The 26267-nt window shown below is 45.5% G+C and overlaps 2 protein-coding genes across 2 annotated transcripts in view; one reads left to right on the top strand and one right to left on the bottom strand.

Moving 5' to 3' along the window:
* Positions 1–17563, top strand: part of ckap5 (cytoskeleton associated protein 5) — a 33996-nt gene extending 16433 nt beyond the window's left edge. The window contains exons 23-44 of the mRNA XM_070907303.1: positions 984–1112; positions 1233–1427; positions 1543–1669; positions 1892–1974; positions 2742–2852; positions 4301–4423; positions 4893–5042; positions 5145–5348; positions 5430–5565; positions 5677–5870; positions 5981–6153; positions 10859–11032; positions 11128–11248; positions 11569–11748; positions 11838–12025; positions 12175–12250; positions 12748–12936; positions 13142–13279; positions 13455–13538; positions 13847–14006; positions 14105–14223; positions 15521–17563. Coding sequence (XP_070763404.1) covers positions 984–1112; positions 1233–1427; positions 1543–1669; positions 1892–1974; positions 2742–2852; positions 4301–4423; positions 4893–5042; positions 5145–5348; positions 5430–5565; positions 5677–5870; positions 5981–6153; positions 10859–11032; positions 11128–11248; positions 11569–11748; positions 11838–12025; positions 12175–12250; positions 12748–12936; positions 13142–13279; positions 13455–13538; positions 13847–14006; positions 14105–14223; positions 15521–15751 — 3285 coding nt within the window. The 3' untranslated portion in view covers positions 15752–17563. The remainder of the gene's footprint in view (positions 1–983; positions 1113–1232; positions 1428–1542; positions 1670–1891; positions 1975–2741; positions 2853–4300; positions 4424–4892; positions 5043–5144; positions 5349–5429; positions 5566–5676; positions 5871–5980; positions 6154–10858; positions 11033–11127; positions 11249–11568; positions 11749–11837; positions 12026–12174; positions 12251–12747; positions 12937–13141; positions 13280–13454; positions 13539–13846; positions 14007–14104; positions 14224–15520) is intronic.
* A 1059-nt stretch (positions 17564–18622) lies between these two features.
* LOC139287081 (homeobox protein DBX1-B-like) lies at positions 18623–22836 on the bottom strand. Its single transcript, XM_070908059.1, has 4 exons — positions 22440–22836; positions 22062–22145; positions 19105–19307; positions 18623–18949 (listed from the first exon to the last, which is right to left on the bottom strand). The coding sequence occupies exons 1-4, from the start codon at positions 22834–22836 to the stop codon at positions 18623–18625; spliced, it is 1011 nt and encodes a 336-aa protein (XP_070764160.1).
* Positions 22837–26267: the final 3431 nt, after the last annotated feature.

Here is a 26267-nt window from a genome sequence, read left to right as displayed (position 1 = left end):
AACAGTTGATCTGTCCATGCAATATTTGCCATATCATTATTTATTTGGCAAACGCGTTTCTATCGTCTCTCTTTGTTGCAGAAACCATTTCTTGACAAAAAGAAAAGAAAAAAGTGTAAAAGTTTTGTCGCTTTTTTTTTTTTTTTATTAGCTAATTTTTTAGGAAATGCTTGGATGGAAACCCTTTTGCATATAACTTTTTGAAATAAAATCAAGCGTCCTTCGTCTTGAACCACCTTTTTCTGGGTTTTAGAACAAGCTATTCAACGTGAATCTATGTGCAGCAGAGAGAGAGAGAGAGAGAGGTTTTATTTGAAGCAGACTTATTACATGGTGGTTGGTACTGTCGCACGGGAAGGTAGAAGCAGGTTGGCGGTTCGAGTCCCGATGGGTGGATGAGACCATTCGCTTGCTTTTGAGGCAAGCCCATGCTACAGAGCAGTGCTAACGAAAGTTGCTAACTCTAACGGCACTCCTGCTGTTTTTTTTTTTTTTCTTTGTCAACCTAAACCGGTCGCGGAGGCTCTGCACTCGCTGTCACCGGTCTTAAAACACCGTAAACAAAACCTGCAGTGTACCACGGCCTGTCGTGAGCTATTGCTTCAAGTGATTACATTCAAGTGATTGAAGTAGTAGGGCTTTGTAGCTCCCTCCGGTAATGGAGGCGAGGCACAAGGTCAAAAGAGTGTTTGTCTTGTACGTACAGTTAATGCTCCTTAGGCCATACAATAGGTAGCATATTAAGCTAACGCAGGTTCAGGCTTATACTAAAATGAAACCAAATTTGAACATTAAATTACATCAGTTTACAATTCTCTACTTGATAAAAATATAAAAGAAAATATATGAACGTACAACACATGTGGAGCATACTGCTACAGAATACATGAATGAGAAATACTGGAAAATGTCCACAAAGTAAAATAAATCAGAAAAAGGCGATCCGGGGACAGCGTCACGTCATCATCTCTGTCCCCCTGCAGCTTAACGTAAGGACGGCTGCCATGACCACTCTGCAAGCCTGGGTGGAGCAGACTGGGATGAAGGAGTGGCTGGAAGGAGAAGACCTGTCGGAGGAGCTGAAGAGGGAGAATCCCTTCCTACGACAGGAGGTACACACAGATGCACAAACCCTTTTTACTGTCTTCATTTGAGGAGGAAGAGAAATTCCATGTTTTGTACCGTCTGGAAGCTGATGAGAGACTCACGTTTTTTGCCGTCTCATCACCCAGGTGCTAGGCTGGTTAGCGGAGAAGCTGCCCACCCTGAGGACAGTGCCGGGGGATCTGATGCTGTGTGTCCCTCAGCTCTACACCTGCCTGGAGGACCGAAATGGAGACGTGAGAAAGAAAGCTCAGGACGCTCTGCCCACCTTTATGATGCACCTGGGCTACGACAAGATGACCAAGGCTACTGGGAAACTCAAAGTACTGACAGCGATTTTTTTTTTTTTTGTTGTTATATACGGTTCCTCACCCCGGGCAAGTGATGCATAGCTGTTTGCAGTAATTAATGTCTCTCTGTCCTCTCATCTCCCCGCAGCCCGCCTCGAAGGATCAGGTGGTAGCCATGTTGGAAAAGGCCAGAACGGTGATGCCGGCCAAACCTGGTGGTCCCGCCAAAACTGGAGGGGGAAAAGGCTCTGCAGAGCCAAGCAGAGCTGCTTCAGGTTTGTATGACATCACAAGAATTACTTTTTTACTCGGATCCCCAAATTCGCACATTTACCCCTCAAGCGTCCGCTCCCCTTCAAAGTAAGAGCGGGTCATCCGCTAATCGCAGGGTTCGATCGCTGGCTCAGTAACCGGTTGACCGGCTGCTCAGTAATTAGTTAAGCACATTGTACTGACACGCTTGAGAGAATATTTGACCCATGCCCCCTCCTCTGCAGCCTCCAGGTCTCAGCCAGCCAGCGACGACGTTGACAGTAAACCCGAAGTCAAGAAGGTCCGAGGAGGAGTGGCTGCTAAGAAGGTATGTCTCTTTTTGTTTTTAGATGTGATGAGTTCTGTGTTGAAATCCTAGAAATAAACAAAAGAAACCTTGCTGGGGGGAAAAAAAAAATACATATAATGCGGCGGTCACCATTGTCGTCGTCTCAATCATCGTGACATGCTACTTTCGCTGCAACAAGACAAAGGTTACTAATTGTCAATACTGCAGTGTTTGGAAGCTTTTTATGTTACTGCCTTTTTTTTTTATTTGAGTAACTTGTATTTAAGTATTTAAGATTTAAGCCTGTATCTGTAACAGTGCAAGGAATCCTTGAACTCGGTAGCATACCGAAGCAACTCGAGCCCGGTCACGTGACCTCTCCACTTGTTGAAGCCAGCGCGCCGTATTAGTGTTTTCCGCTAGTCTGGCTCACCGGACGTAGGCTGCTGGGGTAAGTCTAGCTTTTCTGCACGTTACGGTTTTCAAAGTCCCTGTTGCTACGTGAAACAACGTCAACAAAGATTTGGATTCGTCTGTGGTTTTATTCGCTCGTTCCCCCAAGACACTGTTTTGCAACGGCGACTTTTAATCGGGGACCCACTCAATTTCCCTGGGACCCACTTAAATGACCACCCATGGGTCCTCGGGGACTTACTACATTGCAAACATATCAACATCACTGCACACCCATCATTTGTACTTCAGTTGTAGTTTTTTGTTTTTTTCTATGTACACCATTTTTGGTTTTTATTTGTCATTTCATGATCGTGAAGTGTAAACATGATGTGGTTTTTCTACTCACCCAGCCTCCTTCCCCTCCCGAGGAACCTGTCCCTCCCCCTCCCTCCAAGGACAAGGACAGTAATGCTAGTAAAAAGCCCCCCATCAAAGGGAAGGCTGCTGCTGGCAGTCAACAGGTAGATGTGTAGCAGGTGTCTTTTGTGATGAAACTTGCACTCGATCTACATGCTGCTACTTCTTTTAAAGCCAGCTGTGAGCTCACGAGTACACGAGCGGCCGACGGGGGCGGAGTTTCTCCGCGGATACTCGTTAGCCCGACAGATGTTAACCCCTGTACAGCTGCTCTCTGCCATGACCTGCTGAGGTCCTGGCTCGGACTAATCCCGCGTCTCTCTAATCACTAATACTGCCGCAGAACATACAGCTCTAGATCAATTGCACACGGGCACGCAAGTTGTCAGGTGAAACGAAGGTCAGCGGACGTCTGTTTTTAAGCTTTTAACACGCAACAGAATCAGAATCAGAATCAGAATCAGAAACTGTTTATTGCCAAGTAACATACATTACAAGGAATTTGCTGTGGTCTGAAGGTGCTATTGTTTTGATAACAAATAGTAGAATATAAAAGCTAAAATAAGAATAAGAATAAAAATAAAAATAAAAAAAAAAAAATTAGATAAGATAAATAACAACAGTGCAGTGACCAGAATAAAGTAAAGTGTCCAGATAAAGTGTCCAGTAGGGGGTGGGTGCGTTAATGTAACGCAGGGGGGACAGGGGTGATGTACGTTAATATAACGTATAGCTTGTGTTTGTGTTCTGGGGGGGGGTCAGTGAGAGTTTGTCAGGTTGACTGCAGAGGGGAAGAAACTGTTTTTGTGGCGGGAGGTTTTGGTCCTGATGGACCGCAGCCTCCTGCCAGAGGGGAGGGGGTCGAACAGATGGTGTCCGGGGTGGGAGGGGTCGGCAGCGATCTTCCCTGCTCTCCTCAGGGTCCTGGAGGAGTACAGGTCCTGAAGAGATGGAAGGTTGCAGCCGATCACCCTCTCTGCAGAGCGGATGATACGCTGCAGTCTGCGTCTGTCCTTGGTGGAGGCAGCAGCGTACCAGACGGTGATGGAGGAGGTGAGGATGGACTCTATGATGGCAGTGTAGAAGTGAACCAGCATTTTTTGTGGCAGGTTAAACTTCCTCAGCTGCCTCAGGAAGTACATCCTCTGTCGACGTACCGACATGAGATGAATCAAAAAGTGTATGCATGCTCACAGAGATGAAGCACAAACCTGAGAGAGGTCACCTTTTTTTTTTTTTTTTTTAAGGTTTCAGGTCACTCCACATGCATGAACGTGTGCGTTTTCAGTGTTTCCGCACTCCACACTGTTTGTGTGTTAACCCGCACTGAGATCTTTTCAGCGTAACACACCCCTTTTTTGTTTCCTGTTTCAGCTCTTACTGTCTTGTCACCTATACCTCTTCTTCTTCTTCTTCTATGTCACTCAAATCACACAAAACAAGACCACGATTAAACACACACACACACACACTTCTAATTGCATGACCACGGACGGAGCACATCGGTTCAGTCACTCTTCCCTCACACTGTTTGTGTCGCCTCGCCTCTCAGGGTGCAGCTGGAAAGAAGCCCGCGGCCAAAAGCCTGAAGGACGACGAGGATAAGTCTGGGCCAATCTTCATCCTCATCCCTGGCGCTAAGGAGCAGAGGATCAAAGAGGAGAAACAACTGAAGGTACTTGACCGGCTGAAAAACGCGTCGTGTGGTCGCAGTGGCTTGGTGCAGTAGCAGTTACTGTATATTTGAGAGGTTATTAACAAGAGGAGGCTGATTAAGTAAGCAGGGTAAACCCAATTGCACCGCAATTCAGCATGGTAAAGTGAAGTCTCTGTCCACAGCTTGTATTGCACTTGAAAGATCTACGTGTTTATACCCTGTTGTCCACATGATTTTAAAATAAGAATGATAGTCTTTCTCCTGACGGTAACATAACCTACTCAGTTGCCAGTTTATTAGGTCCACCCGGCTATAACTAATGCAATCGCACCTTCCCAAAGTCCCGTTTTTTGTTTAATCCGTCATAGAGAGCCGTTTGTTTAACTTTATGGACACTTTGGAGCCTGTAGTGCAGTGCAGTTTTGGATTACAAACTGGAGTCGACGGTATTTCTGATCCGTTATAACGCAATGTGTTTCTTTCGTAGATTTTGAAGTGGAACTTCATCACTCCTCGGGATGAATATGTGGAGCAGCTGAAAACTCAGATGGCCACCTGCTTTGCCAAGTGGCTGCAGGATGAGCTCTTTCACTTTGACTTCCAGAGACACGTCAAGGCCATAGGAGTCATGATCGAGGTAACGGTTGCTCTTCGGTTCTACAAAGGTGTGGCGAATTAGGAGTAGGCTAGTTTTGGTAGTAAAATCTGTGTGTTTTTTGTAATTTATTTATTTTTGTAGAGGTTGGAGTGTGAGAGCGAAGCCACAATCAGCTGTCTGGACCTGATCCTGAAGTGGTTCACCCTGCGGTTCTTTGACACCAACACCACAGTCCTGATGAAGGTGCTGGAGTATCTAAAGCTGCTGTTTGCCATGCTGAACAGGGAAAACTACCACCTGACCGAGTACGAGGCCAACTCCTTCGTCCCCTACCTCCTAGTCAAGGTGAGCACACGTCGCACTCGGAATGATAAAGTAAGCCACTGTAAAGCTTGTTTTTTGCTCATGGTTTCCTCACTTACTCAGGTCGGAGAGTCAAAGGATGTGGTTCGCAAAGATGTTCGGGCCATTCTGGCCATGCTGTGTAAGGTTTACCCAGCATCCAAGGTCTTCCCTTTCCTCATGGATGGAACTAAGTCCAAGAACTCCAAACAGAGAGCTGGTAGGGTCTCGAGAGACAGCTTGCTTACCGGCTAAAGCTTCACCATTGTCCAACTATTGGAAGAGAAGTGTTCCAATAACATTGTTTCTGTGGTTTCCTCCCCGTCCTTAGAGTGTCTGGAGGAGTTGGGTTGTCTGATAGAGGGCTATGGGATGAATGTATGCCAACCAACCCCAGCAAAGTGTCTGAAGGAGATCGCCGTCCACATCGGCGACAGAGACACGTCTGTCCGCAACGCTGCCCTGAACACCGTGGTGGCCGTCTACAACGTCTGTGGGGACCAAGTCTATAAACTAATAGGAAATGTAAGAATTGGCATCTTCATGCATTTGAGGTGTCATACAAGACTCGGGGGCGGGGGGGCAGGCCCAAAACACACTCCGGATCTGTAAATTCTTTCCCTTGTCCTTTCCAGTTGTCGGAGAAAGAGATGAGCATGCTGGAGGAGCGAATCAAGCGATCAGCCAAGAAGACTCCCGCGGCTCCCGCCAAGCAGAGTGCGACGGAGAGGTCTCAGAGAGAGCACCCGACCAACCCCAGCGCCACCTTCCTCCGCAAGCCTGCGCAGGAAGACCCCAACAAGCTCAAGTAGGTCACTTCTGCCTCGGGGCTGCGGGGTGTATTGGTGAAGGAGAAATGTATGAGGAACAAAAAAAAAAAAAAAAAAATGAGTGCATGACTGACATGTTCGTTTCCAAAGAAGGTTATCGAAAATATGGCCGTTAGATTCTAAATAGATGCAATAGATCAACATCGTTAATTCAATCTGGCGTACATTACAAAAACATGATACATAAAAAGTAGAAATGAGACTGGTGTTCTGTTAACATATTCAGCCACATTAAAATTGAAACATTCTCCAGATGATTAGTGCATAGCAACTAAACAGTCATCTGACCAGTTAAAAACAATCAGTATTGATTTTTAAGTCGGCTGTCAATCATGACGTTTCACCCCCCTTTTTTATAGCATCAAATAACTAATTAAAACCAAACGAAAAATGAACACTTGAACAAACATCAGGGTGAAAAGAAGAACTACCTAAAATGGCTGCATCTTTGGGATTTATTTGACGTGTACTTTTGACTTTTCTTTTTTTTGTTTGGCCCATGTCCCATCCGCTAACATGGAGTGGGCGGGGCTTATGACCTATACTGCAGCCGGCCACCAGGGGGGGGCGGTCAACGTTTTGGCTTCACTTTTGGGGAGCGGTCAATGTCGTCCATCTTTTATATACAGTCTACGGGTAGACCAAACATCAAATAGGGTGTAAAAGCGGTGCAAAGCTATCTTGATTTGTGTGAAATTGTGGAAATGCCCTTCAGAAAACGGTGCTTCCACAGGGAACGACGACTGGATGATCATTAGGGGTCTTTCACTGGAAAAAGAGTTCCAACTTCCAACCAACACACACTCCACCATGTTACAAAACGTCCGGCCAACCCTTGGCCCGGTGAAGACAATAACTTGGTCTGCAGTCCGTCTGTCTTTAAACGTATTAAAGCCCAACTTTTCCAACCTTTTTTTTTTTTTATTTTTTTTATAAGCATGTTATCATTCTGTCAACCAACCACCTCTTTCAATCTGTCAAATCCATAACGGACTTCTACATGCCGTCAACAGTCGTGAGCTGTAGTCTGTTTCATGCCATAAATCTTTGTGAATGTTTGTGTTCTGCTCGCGACTAATCTCTCCTTCTCTTCTTCTTGTCCTGTTTCACCGAGTCATTGCATGTTGGGGTTGCTCTCACAGATACTGGAAAGAAAATTGGCACATGAAACCCTATCCACTGTGTCTGTGAAACCAACCCCGGTGTGTATGGGTCATTGGCTGACCTGTGTGTGTGTGTGTGTGTGTGTGTGTGTGTGTGCCAGCTGCCTGCCTTCTGTCCGTCACTTAACCCTTCATTTTTCTTCCTGTGTGATTTCTTTCCCTCCTTTTCTCTGCTCTGCCTGCCTTCCGTTCTGGAGCAGAATAATGTATCGCACGTATAGGATGTGAGTACCTCTTCCTCCTCGCCCCTCTTGTCTACGTGATGTCCTTCTCAAAGCTACTCTGAATGCAATCTAATGGACCCCTTTTCTGTTAGGAAATATTATGCCTTACTTTTGTGGGCGGGGCTTAGGTGGAGGCAGAATAACCCGTTAGCCTAACGCTAGCTTGCGAGTTTTGTTTGCTTGTTTTTTTTTTTTTTTAACGATGGCTGAAGAAAACGGGAGTTTCTCTGAATATGTACGGCCACTCTCTCGGTTAAAGTTAACATGAACCAACGGGTCCAGACTGGCCAACCCGTACATGCTCACTCAGTGGACGGACCACCTGACAGGATTACCTCCGGTTGGAATGGCCAGACATTTAGCGTTACAGCTACCTGATAGAGAAACCAAGCGTGTGTAGTAAAAAGAAACTGAGGGCGTATAAATCTTTACATGCCTATAACTAAGTCCTGAATGGTCATGTAGGCCTACAAGACTTTAAACGCAAAGATTTAACAGATGAGTTTTGTCTCTTGGCCGTACAACTAGCTAACAAAGTTAGCTAATGCGCTAAGAGTTAGCATAACAAGAGAAGTTCCCCAATTTCTGATGAGGTGGGCGTGACAAACTTTTAGACGCATGACGTTATCCATACCTACAACAGACGAGACTTCATTTAACCTTTACGCGACACAAAGTGTTCAATTTCAATTTGGAGCCATTATTCCTTCGATTCTGGCACCTTAGCCCACTACTCTGAGGTGATTCGTGTTTGCCTCCAGTGTTTTGCCTTTGTTTTGCCTCCAGCTAACGCCGTGACGTAATCATGACGTCTCCACTAAAAGGGTCTGTGCTCGTTATTCTTAAAACGAATGAACAGGAACGTTTTTTTTTTGTGACATGACTTTTATTCGTGCTTCTTCACATGGTAGGGAAGGGTCTTTTCTTCTTCCCCACTCGCATGGTAGGTAAAGAACCAGACTAATGTTCAGATATGGTTTATCCCCCCCCCCCCCATCACCCCTTCATCTTACATGTGTATGCTGTGTATATACTGTATCTGGAAATGTGATTAACTCCTTAGACTTGCACAGTCCTGCCAGCTACAAATATAGGGACACTTCTATATTCTTGAAAAATTAGCTGTTTGACAGTTGCAAAAAGAGAACCTATTGATAGCCACACATCCGTAACCTTTTTTTTTTTTTTTTACAATAGGCAACAATTTCAGTTGGTTCTGTCAGGTCAGGTTACTTTATACCTGAGGGTGGATTTGGTTTGCATCCATCTTGACGAACCTTTTACAAACAACACAGACAATAGAACTCAAGGCCCCAGTAATCAGGACTTTAAAAGAGAACAATAACAACCAAAAGACCATTAAAATAAATAACCACAAGCAACGTTGCTACGAATTGTTCATCTGAATAATGGTATTTTGTATTTCTAAAACAAGATGACCATAAGTCACGAAAAGCTCATCACCAAATCTTCTTATAAAAAAAAAAAGTCAGTTAGCACTTTAAGTCGGTCACTATGCACGAACCTAGAATCCTCCAATCAGGCAAGTCAAGAAAGCATGGAAATGTAATCCAGCCTCATGCCACATTGTGAAGGGATGGGAACTGAGAACCAGTTCCACTTGCGAACGGTTTCCAAATTGTCAGATTCATTGGGATCATATGCCTCCCAAGCTTAACGCGGCTGTCTGCATGGCTAGCTAGCCACAAGTACCTCAGCGAAGTGTCTCATAATATGACTAGAATGCTATGAGATGACACCCCAGTCACTGTTTTCCACCCAGGAGTCTTGTTGCTCCCATCTTTCTTTTCGTAGCCTCGTGTGTTTCTTTCGCGAACATTATTTTTATTTTTTTTTTTTACAAGTATGACCACGAATGCCGCTGGGGTGATAAACTTTTACATCGCCCCGGCCATCAGTTATGTCAGACCCTGCCTAAGTATTGGATCTGACTCCGTATCGGCAGGTACCCAATATTTAAAGGACTGGCCAAAAAGACTTAATCAGGACTTCCCCTAAATATAACGGTTGTGGGCCTTTTTTTTGTCCCCACACAGCAAGGTAATCGATAAGTAAATGGACCGATAAGGAGACTCTATAACGGCATTGGTATCAATAAAATCGTATGTATTCCCATCCCTGCACATGCGTTAAATCGAAATCATCTCCACGGTTTATAGTAACAAGGCCATCGCCGTGATCCGCCACAAAGGAGTGTCAGTCAAATTCTCTCTAGCATCTTTTGGCCATGACCTGGCTATGCTAACATTAGCTAGTTAACATCCTAAAGTGTGTCTAGTGTGTGTAATTTGTCACGTGACTGACAAAGAGAAAACTCCCTGCCTTCAGATCGCACGCATTACGTTGCTCAAATGTTCGGCGCTGTTATATTCCAACATTCTGCCTTTGAGCTCATTAACACCGCATTTTTGCTTCTTTCACAAATGTTAACATCCAAACGAAATCGCGACATGTATGAAAACAAGAATGGGTGCGTGGAATCTATGAGACGCACACCGTGCTGGATTTAAAGTAACTCTCTGGTCAACTGTCTTTTTTTTTTTTTTTTTTTTTTTTTTTTTTAAACGTAGGAAAACAAAACAACCTGCTTTTGTTTCCAGCATTTGATGTTTGTTCAACAAAGCTGCAGTGAACACTTTTCAGTTTCTTAGGCAAGGCAGTCGTGGGTTGAAGTCAAGTGTGATTAATGTTGATTATTGTAGCCAAAAATATCGCCACAAAGCGCCGAAATGTGATACCAGCACGGCACTGCGGTCTCGTAGTTTGTCATTCTTATTGTATGAGCGGATGTGCAAAGTATGAAAAATACAAAATAGACCTTTTTTTTGTGTGCGTCTTGAATGTATTACGCCACGGTAAGGGAGGGGCGAGAGATATACGTGTTGTTGGAAAAAATCCCTGTATTAACATATGCCAGCAAGAATCTATGAGATAATGTGTATAGCGCAAAAAGACTCATTTGCTATAATAAATAATAGCTTTTTTTTCTATTGATAAAGGTATATTGCAGCCAACAGCCTTTTTGAGTGATGCAGGAATGGGTTGCCCCCCCCCCTGCTTATTTAGTCATATGCAATTGATGGTCTTAAAAAAGCTTGTCAAACATGTATACATCCACATACTGTCATAGATTCTCAAACTAAGTAAAAGCTTGTGACACTAAGGACGAGCGCTAAAAGGCACTGATTGATGATACGCTGTTCTAAATGCACTGTCTTGTCTACTCTCTTACCCTCCACACACCCCCCCCGCATCTATCCTTCGATCCCGTCCAGCCAAGCCCGTCAGAACGCCCAGCACAGCGAGTCCTCCCACCCGTCCATCCCCAAAGAGTTCCAGTTGGACCTGGACATGATCGAGATGGACCAGAGCAGGGTGTGCGAGCTGCCGGACCTCGTCCAGCACAAGCTGGACGAGCTGCTGGAGCCGATCATGATCCCCGAACCCAAGTAAACACGGCCCCGCTCCAAAGACGGAGCATTTAAAAACACTTTTTGTTGTTGTTGTTGTTGTTGTGATTTTAATATTGTTTTTGTCTTCAAAGGATGCGTTCTGTCTCTCCACACTTTGATGACCTCCACAACAGCACAGCCTCCACTATCAACTTTGTCATCTCTCAGGTGGCTAGTGGTGACATTAACACCAGCATACAAGCGCTGGCGCAGGTACGTGCTGCATGTGTGAATACCAAAATGGTTTGGCATATTGAGAATAATATCGATATATTAATATATAATTTGAAAGAGAGATGGGGGGCGCAATCAGAATCGTCCCTTCCTGGTTTTAAGAGTGAGGTTATCGAAGCCTCAGTGAGAGAAAAATGCTTTTTCAACATAATCTGGCGTTTCCTCGACACAATCACTCGTGTTTTTAAATATTTTGAAATGAAACCCTCCCGTTGCTAGCAGTGATGACACATAAATATATATATATATAAATATATCCATTATAGCCACTTTCAAATGTGTGGTTTGTCCCCCCGCAGATCGACGAGGTGTTGCGGCAGGAGGACAAAGCCGAGGTCATGTCGGGACACATCGATCAGTTCCTCATCGCCACGTTCATGCAGCTGAGGCTCATCTACAGCACGCACATGGCTGACGATCGGCTGGACAAGAAGGACATCATCAAGCTGTACAGCTGCATCATAGGAAACATGCTGTCTGTAAGTCGCCGCCTGCGTGCGCCATCCTCATCCTCCATCTCCACCCTAGCGTCTTCATGAACCTCCCCCTTTGTCCCCTTCTCCGTCAGCTGTTCTCCATGGAGTCCCTGGCCCGAGAAGCGTCCATGGGTGTGCTGAAGGACCTGATGCATGGCCTGATCACGCTGATGCTGGACGGCAGAGTGGAGGACATCGAAGACGGACAGCAGCTCATCAGATCCGTCAACCTGCTGGTGATCCGAGTCCTTGAGAAGTCGGACCAGACCAACATGATCAGGTCGGTGAACGTCCAAATTCAAAATGGCGCTCTTTTGACTTGCTCGGGGCCGCAGGCGCTGACGAGAATAACAAAAAAAAATAAAATATATATTTCAGAAGAAACGAAAAACAGTTGGGTTGACTCTTTCCCTTCCTGCTTCTCTGCAGCGCTCTGCTGGTTTTTCTTCAGGACAGTTTAGTCACGACAGCTGGGCCCCCCATGTTCTCTGAGCTGGTCATGAAGGTAAGGAGTGCCGTGAGCAGAGGAACCCGACACATTGCTCGTCCTGCTAGTCCTGGCCTTGGACTGTATATAAAGATGGACGACATGACGCCTCCCCCCCTGAAAGTGAAGCCAAAACGTCTCGACCCCCCCCCTCGGCAGCTGGCTGCAGTATAAATCATAAGCCCCGCCCCCTCCATGTTAGTGGATGCTAAGTTTGGTTTTAATTAGTGTGTGATTTGATGCTATAAAAAGGGGGTGAAACGTCACAATTGACAGCTGAGATTTACTGTGATGTATGGGCGGGGCCTCGATTACACCCCCCCCCCCCATCCCCCCACCCCCCAGCGCAAGATGGCAGCGGCCGTACCCGGGAGAGTTTGGCTTCATTTCTGTTCAGTGGGAGGAAGTGGAGGCCACCTTTTTATATACAGTCGAGCATTCCAGACCTTACCCGCCATTTTAAAATAGCACGTCGTACGCGTCAAACTGACTCTCGTGTGTTTGCGCGTGTCCAGTGTCTGTGGAGGATGATCCGCTTCCTCCCAGAGACCATCAACAGCATCAACCTGGACCGGATCTTGCTGGACGTCCACAACTTCATGAAGGTTTTCCCCAAAGAGAAGCTCAAGCAGCTCAAGAGTGACGTCCCGCACAGAACCCTCAAGACTCTGCTGCACACACTCTGCAAGCTCACGGGGGCCAAGGTAACGCACGCACGCACACACACGCACACACACGCACACACACACACACACACACACACACACACACACACACACACACACAGAGATCCGCATTTAGTTCAATTCTCGGGTCACAGTTACTGTTCTGCTGTGTTTTAACAAATTTTTAACTCTTTTTTTTTTTTGTTGTGGGATCTATTTCTTGTATTAATGCGCTGGTGAACAGATCCTGGACCACCTATCGATGATCGAGAATCGCAATGAGTCCGAGTTGGAGGCCCATCTGAGGCGGGTAGTCAAACACTCTGGAAACCTGTCTGGATTCAAGAGCGACCGCGGCAACGAGAAGACCGGTCTGCGCACGGTGAGCGGCGCACACTTTCATCATCATCAGCGATCCGTTTCTGTCCGACTCTCGTTCGGCAGCCCCTCGTCCTCAGGATGACCGCCGCACGTCTAAATGCATTCACGTCATGTAACCGTGGCGATAGACGTAACGTGATTTTTTTTTATTTTTTTTTTTTATGTTTCGTTCGCAGGAAGATCGGATGTCGAAGGCAAAGGTCAGTGACATTCTGTCTGAAATCTTCAAGAAGATTGGCTCCAAGGAGAACACCAAAGAGGTCAGCTCGGCTCCGTCACTTTTTTTTTTTTTTACTTCACAGACGGAAAGCGCAGACAGGAAAACACGAAATGACATTTCAATAATGTGTCGTCTTCTTCTTCTTCTTCTCCTTCTCCTTCTCCTTCTCCTTCTTCTTCTTCTTCTTCTTCTTCTCCTTCTTCTCCTTCTTCTCCTTCTCCTTCTTCTCCTTCTTCTCCTTCTTCTCCTTCTTCTCCTCCTTCTCCTCCTTCTCCTCCTTCTTCTCCTTCTTCTCCTTCTTCTCCTCCTTCTCCTCCTTCTTCTCCTTCTCCTTCTCCTCCTTCTTAGGGTCTGACGGAGTTGTACGAGTACAAGCAGAAGTACTCCGACGCAGACCTGGAGCCCTTCCTCAAAAACACGTCCCAGTTCTTCCAGAGCTACGTGGAGAGAGGCCTGCGCATGATCGAGTCCGAGAGGGAGGGCAAGGCCCGCATCCAGACCTCAGCAGGTACGAAGCGGGAAGCCGCCGCCGCGCACTTTCGGTCAGAGCGGAGTCCGAGGAGTGTGAGTGAGTCACGCTGGTTTTGTGTGTTTTTAAATCTGCAGTGATCCCTCAGCACGGCGTGGACGTGAGCCTGAGCAGTAGCAACGAAGAGCTGAAGCCAGCCGTCTACTATGAGAGGCTCAAGATCCTCCGACAGAGACAAGGCCTGGAAAACACCAGGGTTGGTCTGACACACACACACACACACACACACACACACACACACACACACACACACACACACTAGCGTGGCAGATATATTGGGGATGCACCGATCTTACTTGTTTCTCCCAATTCCGACGGCCAAACTCGAAGCGCTGATCTGATACAGGGCTCCTTTTTGTTTCCACTATAGTCAAGAAGTGATCTGTAGTTGGCCTCCGGGTTGGCTCGCACATTTTCGTCATTTCTTTTAAGGCTTGTGCCTGCCCTGTGTATAAAAAACAAAAAAAAAAGACAGCCAGTATTTGAGTGCATTAACTGTTACAGTAAGAATTATGGCCCATGTTGAATGATTCACATTTTTCAAAATAAATGACAAATGTTATTTTTCTAGTTTTTTATTTATTACAAAGTGCATCAAATGTTGAAAAACTACATGGAGTAAATCTGTGGAAATGTTCACAGCAAAGGCCCTCAATACTAAAAAAATAAAAATAAAAAAAAGCATTTATTGTGAAGAACATGCAGGAAGTGCCACAGTATCGGCGGTCATTTTACGATTCCCGTGCTCATCCCGTGAATGATGATCTGACCAATATTTCAAATGTGACTCAGATATAAATGACACTAGAGACCTGTACTTAATAATAAACAGATGTGTTTTGCAGCTCGCACGAATTGAACTTGTTGCGTTTTGAGTGTTGAGTTTTTCTTTTTAAACCAGTAAGAGGGGAAAAGTCAACTTCTACGTGAATTCTAGTTTACTATAGAAAAATGTACCAATTTAGATATGTTACTCACTTAATAAGTCTAGTTCCTACACATTGATTCCCTGGTTGCCCTTTAAGCTTTAACCCTCTAGACCCCGGCAGAGTTCTGGAAGCTGCTGCAGTTCACTTACATGAGCATTTTCCTGCTTAATGTTTTTGCTTATTTGGACTAAGAAATTGGCAATCACAAGTTGTTTTTCATTTTAAGAAAACACAATTTCCTCTTTTGATTTTAATACCAAACATGTGGCATGTGTAGCTTTTTAGACGGAGTTGGATTCTGCACATTTAAGAAAAAAAAACCCCACCAGATAAAACAACAAATTGCACTGAAACTCCTGTAAATAGTTATTTCCTATAACTTCGTACACGACGTTTCCCTCCGTTTGCTTCCTGAGTCGACATTCACAGTCTGACAACAAAACAGACCCTCCACTGGATAACCTTCAAAATAAAAGAAGTGTCATATTTGCTGCATGTACGTCTCTTCATCTCTTGCTCCTCTCTCTCCGCCTGCGGCAGGGTGTCGTCGGAGGCGAGGACGAGCCCCAGCAGAGGCCTCCCATCTCCTCCCTGCTGTCCTCCAAGCCGTCGGTGGCCTCCTCCACCGACATGCTCCACAGCAAGCTGTCTCAGCTCAAGGAGTCCAGAGAGCTGTACCAGCAGGAGCACAACGCGCACTCCCCGACGCACGCGCACACCCGCGCAGCCTCGCCGGCGGCCAACCTGGACGACCTGAAGAAGCGCCTGGAGAGGATAAAGAGCAACCGGCAGTGAAGGAGCGAGCGCCGCGTCGGCCACCTCATCTCATCCGCGACGAGCCTGTGGAGTTCAGCTACGTCCTCCTTTTTAACCCCCCCCCCCTCCTCCTCTGTGTTTATATTCATGTTCTGCTAGATGGAAATAGAAAGCACTTCTCTGTATCAACAAACCAGGTAGCAACAGATACACACACACACACACACACACCCTCTCAAGTTTGAACCTGACTCCACCCACTGTGCCTGTAAGTTATTTAGAAATGAAACGCACCGCGATCTGATTGTACTTACATTCAGATTGAACTAAGGCTGCTCTTCTACACACACACACACACACACACACCGCAGAAACCATCCAAGTGTTTTTGACTACTATTAAAACTTATCGGAAAGATGCTCGACTCGTACGTCAAGTCATTTTAGTGTTTTTTGAAGTGTCAACCATCAGGGCCAAAAAAAAACAAAACAAAAAACAGCTGGAAAGCTGAATCCAGAGTCTAGTGAGTGATAGTCGGCTGTAGTTCTCAGTGCGTTCATCCAGATGAAACTGTACAGACTGTCACCCCCACCCCACCCCTATCCTGTCTTAGCCTTCTCTTGCAGGGTGCCACTACCCTCCACTCTCCTGTGTACACTTTTCACTGTATTATAATAATGACATTGAACTTGCCCCCCCCGTCTGTTTTACGTATCGCAGCACAAATGTGTTTGTACATATTTAAAGGTTGTTAACCACTTTAACTGTTCGGAGCGCTTCTCATGTGGTTGCAGGAAGAAAAAAACAAACAAACAAATTCTTCCTGTTTGACGGCGACGTGCCGCCTTTACTTAGTGCTGCTGCTGCTGCTGCTGCTGTACAGAGCTGGAGTCAAATGTTGGAGCAGGTGTGACTGCCCCCTTGTGGCTGAACGCTGTCACAGTATCCAGTTTGTAATTCCCAGTGTGTCCGCGAAGGCGGAAAAAAAAAAGAAAAAAGAAAATCTAAAATAAAACTGCTGTTGTCTTGTGAGATGTCAACTATTCGCCTCGTCACCACAGTACAAACAGGGCTTGAAGCTCCAGCACTTACTTCACTCAAAAAAAAAGTGTCTGATTTCGATCAATTTCAGACATTTTTGCTGTGTGTGTGTGTGTGTTATAGGCCTCACAAAACGAGTTGAACTACATTTTACACAGTGACATTTTAGTGGCCTTCTGATAAGCGCTTGTTTTAAAATCAGTAAGAGGGCCAAAAGTTTTCCCCTTTTTTTTTTTTTTCTCCCAGCCAAACTCGAAACGATCGACTGTGGTGTTGTGGCCGTGATTTAAAACCTGCAGGCTTAAAGTTGGCACGGGGTTTTAAAAATCGACAGGACCCAGGATCTTGCCCCCCCCCCCCCCTCCTCCTAATAGCGAGCTGAGCTGCTTAATTTGGGAAGTCCGGACCGAGCAGAGCCGTAGACGGGGCGGGGGGGGGGTGTTTTTAAGCTGTATTGTGGGTTGACGTTTTGGTTTGTAAATACTGTATGTCCTCCATTAACAACCCCCCTCCCCCCACACACACTACCCCTCCCTTCAGTTATTTAACAGCAGCGACTCCGTTGTGTTTGTAGGCTTTAAAGAGCATGGCATGAAGTCAATGATTCATTATTATTATTTTTTAATTTTCTCGTGTAAATAAAAGTTTGCATTAATAAAATTGCTGTTTTAATGAAGACCGTTGTTTTTCTGATGAAGACGATGACGGTGAGGTCATCTGTTCTGTAGCCTAGTCTTACATTGTTGTTCTCCAGCTTTCCTTGTATAATCCATAGTGAAGAATAACAATAAAGTCTTGTTTGTTTGTTTTTTTTAACAATCCATCTTTTGAATTTGCTGATTTTTAAAAAAAAAGAAAGAAAAAAAATCTTTTGTAAATGTATTTTAAAAACTGCTTCATCATTTCAACTGTAGTCTGGGGTGGGGGTCCGATATCGATTATTAGTAATCAAGGACACCAGTAAGCGATATTTGGAACAGATATACAGTGCTTAACAAATTTATTAGACCACCTGTCATAAAAATGGGGGGGGGGCCTTTAAGTTGATTCAATGATTTTTAGACAGGGAGCCTGTCATTCAAAACTAGGCTACTTCATCACTCCTATAGCTGAATATGTCCAGTAGCAAGAGAAGTGTTCAGCTTTCAACGGTGACATTAAAGCTACAGCAGGCAATAAATCCTGAATTATAATTTCAGTTGAAATAACTCCTTTTGACCATCGCATGTCACTAACAATATCTAATTGAAGGGCTCCTTTTAAAAATAAATAAATAAATAAATAAAGCCTGTGAGCACCCGCCCCCCCCCTTTGTATTTAGTCTTTTAAAAAAAACAAAAAACAAAACTGGACCAGGTCTGAATCAAACAGCCAATCAGGGTGATTCCTAGCTAGCTAGCTGTTTTAATTCAGACCTGGTCCAGAAGAGACTACATGAGATTAGACTTGTCTTCAACCTTAAACCAAAACTAAGCTAAACCCCCCCACCCCCCCTTCCATGTGTATACTGTTACATAGCTAATGCTGCCAGGAGCTTCATGCTAACGTTGACACTCGACATGAATACGAACGGAGACTTTTCAAGGTTTATTTTGAGAAAATATAAAGAATACAAATATGTGCGTCAAAGAACAACTTGTATATTTAAGAGTTTTAAACATTTCAATCTACAAATATCTAAAATAGCTCGTATACCTTATTTACTGTATATAGATATACTGAGCTACATATATAAAAGTCATATAAACAACACTGTACAGAAATATGGCACTTAAAGGCTGAGAAAATACAGCTATGTACAAAGCAGATTCAAGCACTTGTGGTATTTCCTTCCATTCATCTCATCATAGTGGACTGCCAATCGCGGTCTTACGAAACCGTGATCTCCTCAGTGTCCGACTCTGAGGGCTCGGACTGTTTGCTGGACTCCAGCGGAGAGGAAGGGTGGTGGTGATGGTGGTGGTGGTGGTGGAGGAGATGGCAGTGAAGGTGCGACTCCTGGCTGTCCGGCTGTACTCGGCTGGTGGGCGCAGTCCCGTCCGGCCCGTGGCAGTAGGCGCTGCCCACGTCGGTGAGGTCTGGGTGGGGGTTGGTTTTGGTGGGGAGGGTCTGCTGGCGACAGCCGCCCGTCGACAGCAGCTCCCTCTCCTTGGAGTTCCTCCACTTCATCCGGCGGTTCTGAAACCAGATCTTCACCTTCACGAGACATAAGGAAAAAAAAAACCCAATGTGTCACCCTCACAGACTTTACATGCACAATGTAAGAGCAACAGAGCATCAACTATTTATGTACTCATTATGTAAAGGGGGGGGGGGGGTCTGAAGTAAATGGCATAGTCCTCGGTGTGTACCTGCGAGTCTTTAAGTCCCAGTTTACTGGCAAGTTTCTTCCTGTCCGGTTTGCTGATGTATTTCTGCCTCTGGAAAGTTCTCTCCAGGGCCTTCCTCTGGAGGTCTGAGAACACAGCCCGCCGCAGCATGCCCCTCCTGGGCTTCCCTCTGGGGGCCATGGGCCACGAAAACGTGCCCGGGACGGGAATCACGGTGGAGGAGGCTGGGAGGACAAAAAAAAAAAAAAAAAAAACCCAGAGGGGGAGCAGAGATTAGATTTTGCCCCCTTGGAAAACGTAAAAGTTGTAGCACACCCAAATGCCACCCCCCCCCCTTCAAAGAAATCTGACCACCGTTGTGACACCAAGAAGAGTCTGTGAGGTTTGTATGTATTTGTGTTCTCTCTGCTGCCAAGAAGACAGTTCTGGGGAATCTTTTTATGTATTTATTCATTCTGTTGCTTTTCTTCTCTTGTGGTTTTGCTCTTTGGTTGGATTTTGTTTTTTTTTTGGGGGGGGGGGTTAAAAAGTTGGTTTGTTTTTGGGTTTTCTTTTTTCAAATTGAAACATACACTGCATCTACAAATATTGGAATTATTGTAATGTTTAACTACACAAGTACACACAAGAACACGGCTCCGGCGTATTGAGGCCGCATTTTGTACATTATATATTTGTGAAGGTTTAACACAATAATATTTAACATAATATAAGATATTGCATTCCATTTCTCGTAAATGATTTGTGCGATTTATGTTTATTCTCACTGCATTGTCAGTGAAAGGAGACATTGTGCAGTTGTTTCATTATCAGCTGCTAAATAATAAAAAAAAATGTGGAGACATTTCCATTGGTTGCTGTTTACTTGAACGGCCCTCTAGTCTTAAAACAGCTGCGTTCAGATCAGCATTTTCACTCGGACACACTCAACAACCTCTTTTTATTTTTTTATTTTTTTATTGCACCTACAACCTTTAAAGAAACGTGCTTTTTGAGTCTAAAGCACCATCACGTTGAAAATAAATAACTCAGTCAGATCAGGATTTCAAGACTTAGTCTCAGTATTTTTGGTCTGTTCGTTTCTTTTCTTTTCTTTCTTTTTTTTGTTGTTGTTGTTGTTGTTGTGCATAATGACACTTTGTGACAGATGATGGGGGAGCCCTTATGTGCATGTCCTTGTTGACCATTGTTTTGTGTCACTGGATTGTTCAGTTTATTATCAGCATTATTTATTAACAAATGTATTAGACCACCCGTCATAAAAAAAAAAAACGAGAAAACACAAATATTTTAGAAATCTGTCAAAAACTTGTTTCAAACTAAAAATTGTATCGTTATTTATTAGGCAAATAACAAACTGGAACAACTAAATAGTCCTTATTCATATATATTAACCACAAATCTTAATATTCTGTACGACCTCCTTTGGCCCTGATGACAGATTGCACTCTTTGCAACCACTAAAACAAATGTTTCTGTTCAGGAATGCAAGTAAATAATAATAAATGTGCTTTACTATTTTTCTTCTGCTTTTTTTTTTGTAAAACAGTAAATTTGAGAATTCTTGGATAACAACAATAATTATATTTCAGCATTAAAGAGATCATGTTGATTAAAGCGCTTGGCTTGCACATACTGGTGGATTAACCATTACAGAGACATCAGCAATACTGTTCATTTAGGGCAGCGGGGGCAAACACCTTACACTGGGTGGGGGGGGTCTAATACATTTGTTAAGCACTGTAATATATATATATATATATATATATATATATATATGAATGAAATAAATACATCAAATCAATCCAATTCGAATTATTATTATTATTATTTATTCTAAATGAGCAGTCATTCACGTTTATAATGTCCAACTGCTCCTGTCATTTTGTCCCATCTCAGGGATGACGCTGCTGATCCCCCCCCCCCCCCCCCCCCCCCGATATGCAGCCCAGAAATGCACGCGTTGTAAAAAAAAAAAAAAAAAAAAAGGCCAATTTGTCCAGCGGTGGAAACAGAGCCCTATATGCTAATGAGCCCGGGCTCTCCAAAGGCCGCCTGTAATCGAGCGTGGAGGCAGATTGTATGGGCTGCAAATGCCCAGAGAGCGGCGATTGTGTCCTAATGAACTGAGTCGGTATATTACAGGCCCATTAAGAGGCAGGTCAGTGGGGCTGCGGAGGCCTCCACACCTGCCCGTGACTGCTGTGTGTGTGTGTGTGTTCTGCTGTATTGATGCTGGTCAGAAAATAGATCCAGTTAAATCTGGGGGGGGGGGGGGGGGGGGGGGTCAAATGAAATGAGTGGTCTTGTGAGCAGCGCGTCTTCAAGGTGTGTGTGTGTGTGTGTGTGTGTGTGTGTGTGTGTGGCTTTGGCTCCCATTTGTCACGGTGTTGGGAGCTTTGTGGGGGCAGGCAAAAAAAAGAAAAAAGAAAAAGAGGGCTTGGTGGGAAAACGGCGGCTGGGAAGATGCCCCCCCCCCCCCGCACCTCGCATTTAAACCGTGCTAATGTGTTTAGAGCGATTTAGACAAACCGGGCCAATTTGTGGATTAGGGCGACTGGTGCTCGTGTCAGTGCACCGAACGGGCCCCCGGTTTGCCAACGGCAATGATTTATTTTAGCCATTAACAACCATTCTTTTTCATCTTTATGTCTCATCACTGAGACCAAAGTCCAGAAAGTGAGCTATGAAGACTTGATATATATTCTTTTTGCATATAGTCCCCCCCCCCCCCCCCCCCCCTCTCTCTCTCTCTCTTAACAGAATAAAGGGTCAAGCGATTGCAAGTTAATCACATTGCCTTTCATCAAATCACAAACTGAGCGCAGGCGGAGGTGAGACATCCTCAGATCAGTGCCCAGACACATGGTGAAAGTGATGGTTTCTCTCCTGTAAGGGGAAGGCAGGAAACCACCAACACCACCACCAGCACCACCACCAGCACCACCGCATAAAGCAGAACGTATGTGCCCACCAACCTGTGAGGTAGGACGCCCTGATGAAGGGATGGAGGCTCCCGTCGAAGAAAGGCAAAGGGAGGGACTTGGTCTGACAGCTCTGGACTGAGGAGCGAGAAGAACACACACACACACACACACTGACTTATCTGTGCTGTTTTCACAGCTGGGGGGGGGGCACAGACACCAGCAATGTCATCTTATAAATATAACAAATAGATAATAAATAAAAATAGAAAGTTATATCTGATGGTGTGCAGTGCCCGGTGTTGAGATTGTATATTCTAGATATTCATGTGCTAATAAATGATGAAATAAATAAATAAATACATACATGCATATTATTGATTTCTAACAGTAACTGTGATACACATCATCCAGTTTTGTCCTCATGCTCACCGCTCCGTGTGGACGGTGCCAGTATGGCGCTGACGCCGAACTTGAGGTAGCCGGAGTCCGGGCAGGCGGTCCGCGGGGAGCCGGCGCTGCTGCTGCTGCTGCTGCTGCTGCTGCTGCGGCTCGGCTGGCCGGAGCTGTGAAGCGCGGACCGCTCTGCGCCGGGTCCCAACGAACGGGAAGAGGCGCCCGGCCCGGGGCCGAGCGGGAGGATATCCCCCCCGGGACTCCTGGAGGAGAAAGTCCGGTGTACGTAGCTGACGGGCTGGCTCAGTCGGAGGAGATCTTCCACCAGGAAGCCCGAGGGGAGCGACCGGGTCATGGGCGAGGAGAGAGCCGCGGGGGAACGCAGAAAGCCCGGGTAGAGAGGAGGCGGAAGAGCGCTGCAGGGAAACATCATGGTTGTCCGAGGAACGTAAACAACGCAAACTCACTCTGAGTCTCTGCGGCCTCTTGGAGAGGTTTTTATACAGGGCACACACACACACACACACACACACACACACACGTGCACGCGCACAAGTTCAACCCTCGGCCCATCTCTCTGCGTGAAGCCCTTTGAGCACAAAGTTCAGGGAGAGGGGGGGGGGGGGGGGGGGGGTTTGGTCAGCGGTCCCTCTGCTTCATCTGTGATTGGACCTCATCTGTATGTGTTTGATACAGAAATGTCATCACAAATGGACAAATGAAATGCATGCCCCCCCCCCCCCCCACCTGTGAAAAACAAACAGTCCAGACAGAGGAATAATAAATATGAATATTCTTCTTTTAGAGAATGTTAAAATAATGTTTAAAAATAATAACAATAACAAGGATGATAACAACAACAACAACAACAATAATAATAATTATAATAATAACGACCACCCCGCCTTCCCTCACCCAGGCCCGCACGCTCTCGGGTCTGACCTCGGCCCCGGGCTTCCTCTGATCCCCTCAAACCGTGAAGACCGTCGGGCCGCGCCCCCCCCCCCCCGCTGCCCGGTCTTTCAACCCGTTCCCCGGTGTCTGCCGGAGCGGCGCGAAGGGAGCTTTGAGAACCGACCGTCCGTTTTGAAAAGGCTCTCGTTTGGAAGGCGACGATGAATTTAACGGCACTACTTTAGGTGGCGGGCTCAGAGAAGGGAGCGATACTTAGACCGGCTCTTTATGACGTCATTACAGAGACCCAACAGAGAGAGAGATCATTAATAACAACAACAACAGAACTATGACTAATAATAATAATAACTGTAGTGATGAGAGTCAGGCGTACCAGGACCACCATCCACAGGAACCTGCGAATGGTGAAAAATATGGGGGGGGGGGGGGGGGGGTGCTTCATAGTGACACTTCTGATGTCAGTGGTGGAGTAGTGCTGTTGAGGCAGGCCCTGACACCGGGGCTGGAGGATGGACTTCAGAAAGACAAAGGTGAGGGATGAACAAAGAAAGCTTTTACGGAAGATTTGGGGGGTGGGCATGGAGAAGTGAGTCCCCGAGGGTGCGCGCTAAGACCTGTGACTAATGGCATTTGAGCACGTGCTGCTCTTCCCCTCCACGTTCATCTTCCGCATAGCATATACATACACACACATACATATATATATATATATATATGTGTATGTATATAGATATGTGTGTATATAACAAGCATCATCTCTCCAATGTTGCTGACGTGTGCAGTGACGGTTCAGGTTAGAGTCCCTTACCTTGATTTACTCTGGGTGCCACCACAGGACAGTCATTTAGTGGCATCATACGCCACGTGGTAGGTAAAAGTAATTCATTAAAGCAGTTAAGGATTTGAAGCCCAAATCATTTTGGGGGCGTACCTCTTGCCTTTGAGATTACATGGAACTCTTATACTAAATCGAATGACATTTAAGGCAACACAATTGCATTGGAACTCCCGCTGAAGAAGCGGTCTCAGGTTCGGGACAATTGGGCCTAAAACGACACAGCTGGCAAAACGTGTAAAACGTGCCGAACAACAATCATTGAATAAAAAAAAACAACAAAAAAAATTTTTTTTTGAAATAGAAAGTGGGGCAGAGGGCGCACAAGAAATATATTTACATTGTAAACCCTTCCAAAAACTTACTGGTAGACCTCGTCAAATTTAAGCTTTAAGTTCACATTTATAATTTGCCCATTTGGTGTTTCCCTGGTGGCCAGAGGCCGTGCAGCAGACATGCCCTTCACTTTTCACCCCAGCGAAAGGCAGAGACGTCAGTCACCTGAGCTGAGCAACCGCTTTTTTTGCGGAAATGCGACACCTTGACCGAGACGTGGAAGAAAAGACAGAGAAATTGTCGCGTTCAAAAGCATTTTATTCCTTCAGAAAATCCCTCTATTGTATTTGTCAGCGGAGCAGATGGTTCCCCGGGAGGGAACATGGGCACCAGCAGAACTAATTTCTCCTCGTGGTCCAACGCGACAGACTGGCCCGCTGCTCCACGTCTTTTAACCAGCACAACAGCTGTTGGCGAATTAAACACCAGTTAAGACTCGTTTTAAAGCTATTAGCCTCTTGAAGCCTTACAACGTGAAACCCTCCCCACCGAACTACCCTGAATTGATTACACATGCAGAGGAGGGGGAAAATCAACCCGGGGGTCGCGTCTGTGGGGCGAAAGCGACGACTAGTTAAGACTCGGGTGAGAGCCCTCCGGGGTCCTCGAACGGACCAAACAAAACCGTCAAAATGAGGACACACATGAGGAAAAAACACTCTCGCGTGACTGAGGCTTGCCGCCGTGAAACTGAAGTAGTTACAGTGGAAAACGAATCAACCCGTTTGAGCTTTCCTGTGGTTACGCTGTGAGAAGTAGCACACTTAAAGGGCTACTCGCTTGAACTAGCGCATCGCTACATTCAGCTCAGCTTTCATTCATTCCGGGCTCATTATTTGTAACGTATGAACGTGTCTTGATTTTAGAAACCGAAGGGGGACAAAAAAACACGCAATTTTACCTGGCCACTGAAGTTGGTTAGCTATCACGCTACGTGAAACTTTTGTAGTTTATAGGCATTAAAGTAAGTAAATAAATGAACGAATGAATGCTGCGTTCCGAGTCAATACTTGGGCTCAGTGAATCAACAGTAGCACCAATAGTGTCTCCTCTCTCCTTAACTCTCTCTCTCTCTCTGTCTCTCTGGGGCCGGAACATCTGTTTCCAGGCAGTGTGGAACAGAGTGGATTAAGGGGGGTGTGGGGGGGGGGCTTCAGTGTCTGAGTGCGGCGACAAGCATTAAAGCCATATTAACTTTCCATTACACATCACATGGAGAAGGGAGAGTGAGAATGTGTGTGTGTGTGTGTGTGTGTGTGTGTGTGTGTGTGTGTGTCACCCTCAATGCACCTGTTTTTGTTTTGTTTTTTTTTTGCACTGGAAAATGTAAAGACCAATACTCACTGAAAGACAAGCCAGAAAGTGTGACACTTAACACCCGCTGTAGTTTTGTTACGTTGAATACATGTCAGCGACATCATCAAGCCGCGACTGTCGCTGATGCCGAAGTCTCACGAGTAGATCCGTTACGTTTAATTTATAAAACAACATTCTCTCGCATTTCTCTTCCGTTTTCTGCGAAGAGAAGTCAACTCCAGATGCGGCAAACGTTCTTAACCAATCCGGCTGATGGATGATGAATCCCACGGTTTGTGGTCGGCGTAGGTAACGCCCCCCCCTAAACTCCATATGAGGGCAGGTTGTTGTGCCGTGTGCAAACACTCGAGAAGAAGAAGAACTCGAACTGGACCAACAGTATTTCTTTAGTCCATGAACTGAATAATCCAATCACTATAATTACTCAACAATTTAAATGTAATTATATGATATTCATGTGT

Source organism: Enoplosus armatus, chromosome 6 (genome assembly GCF_043641665.1).
Source record: "Enoplosus armatus isolate fEnoArm2 chromosome 6, fEnoArm2.hap1, whole genome shotgun sequence".
NCBI lineage: Eukaryota > Metazoa > Chordata > Actinopteri > Centrarchiformes > Enoplosidae > Enoplosus > Enoplosus armatus.
The sequence above is the reverse complement of the archived record's forward strand: the minus strand, read 5'-3'. Positions and strand labels throughout refer to the sequence as shown.

Excerpts from the sequence above, each read along its gene's own strand:
- LOC139287081 (XM_070908059.1), bottom strand. The coding sequence starts at position 22,836 with ATGATGTTTCCCTGCAGCGCTCTTCCGCCTCCTCTCTACCCGGGCTTT. Across the intron at positions 22,146-22,439 it reads GGCACCGTCCACACGGAGCG|TCCAGAGCTGTCAGACCAAG; the intron begins GTGAGCATGAGG and ends CTCGCTCCTCAG. Across the intron at positions 18,950-19,104 it reads TGGGACTTAAAGACTCGCAG|GTGAAGATCTGGTTTCAGAA; the intron begins GTACACACCGAG and ends TGTCTCGTGAAG.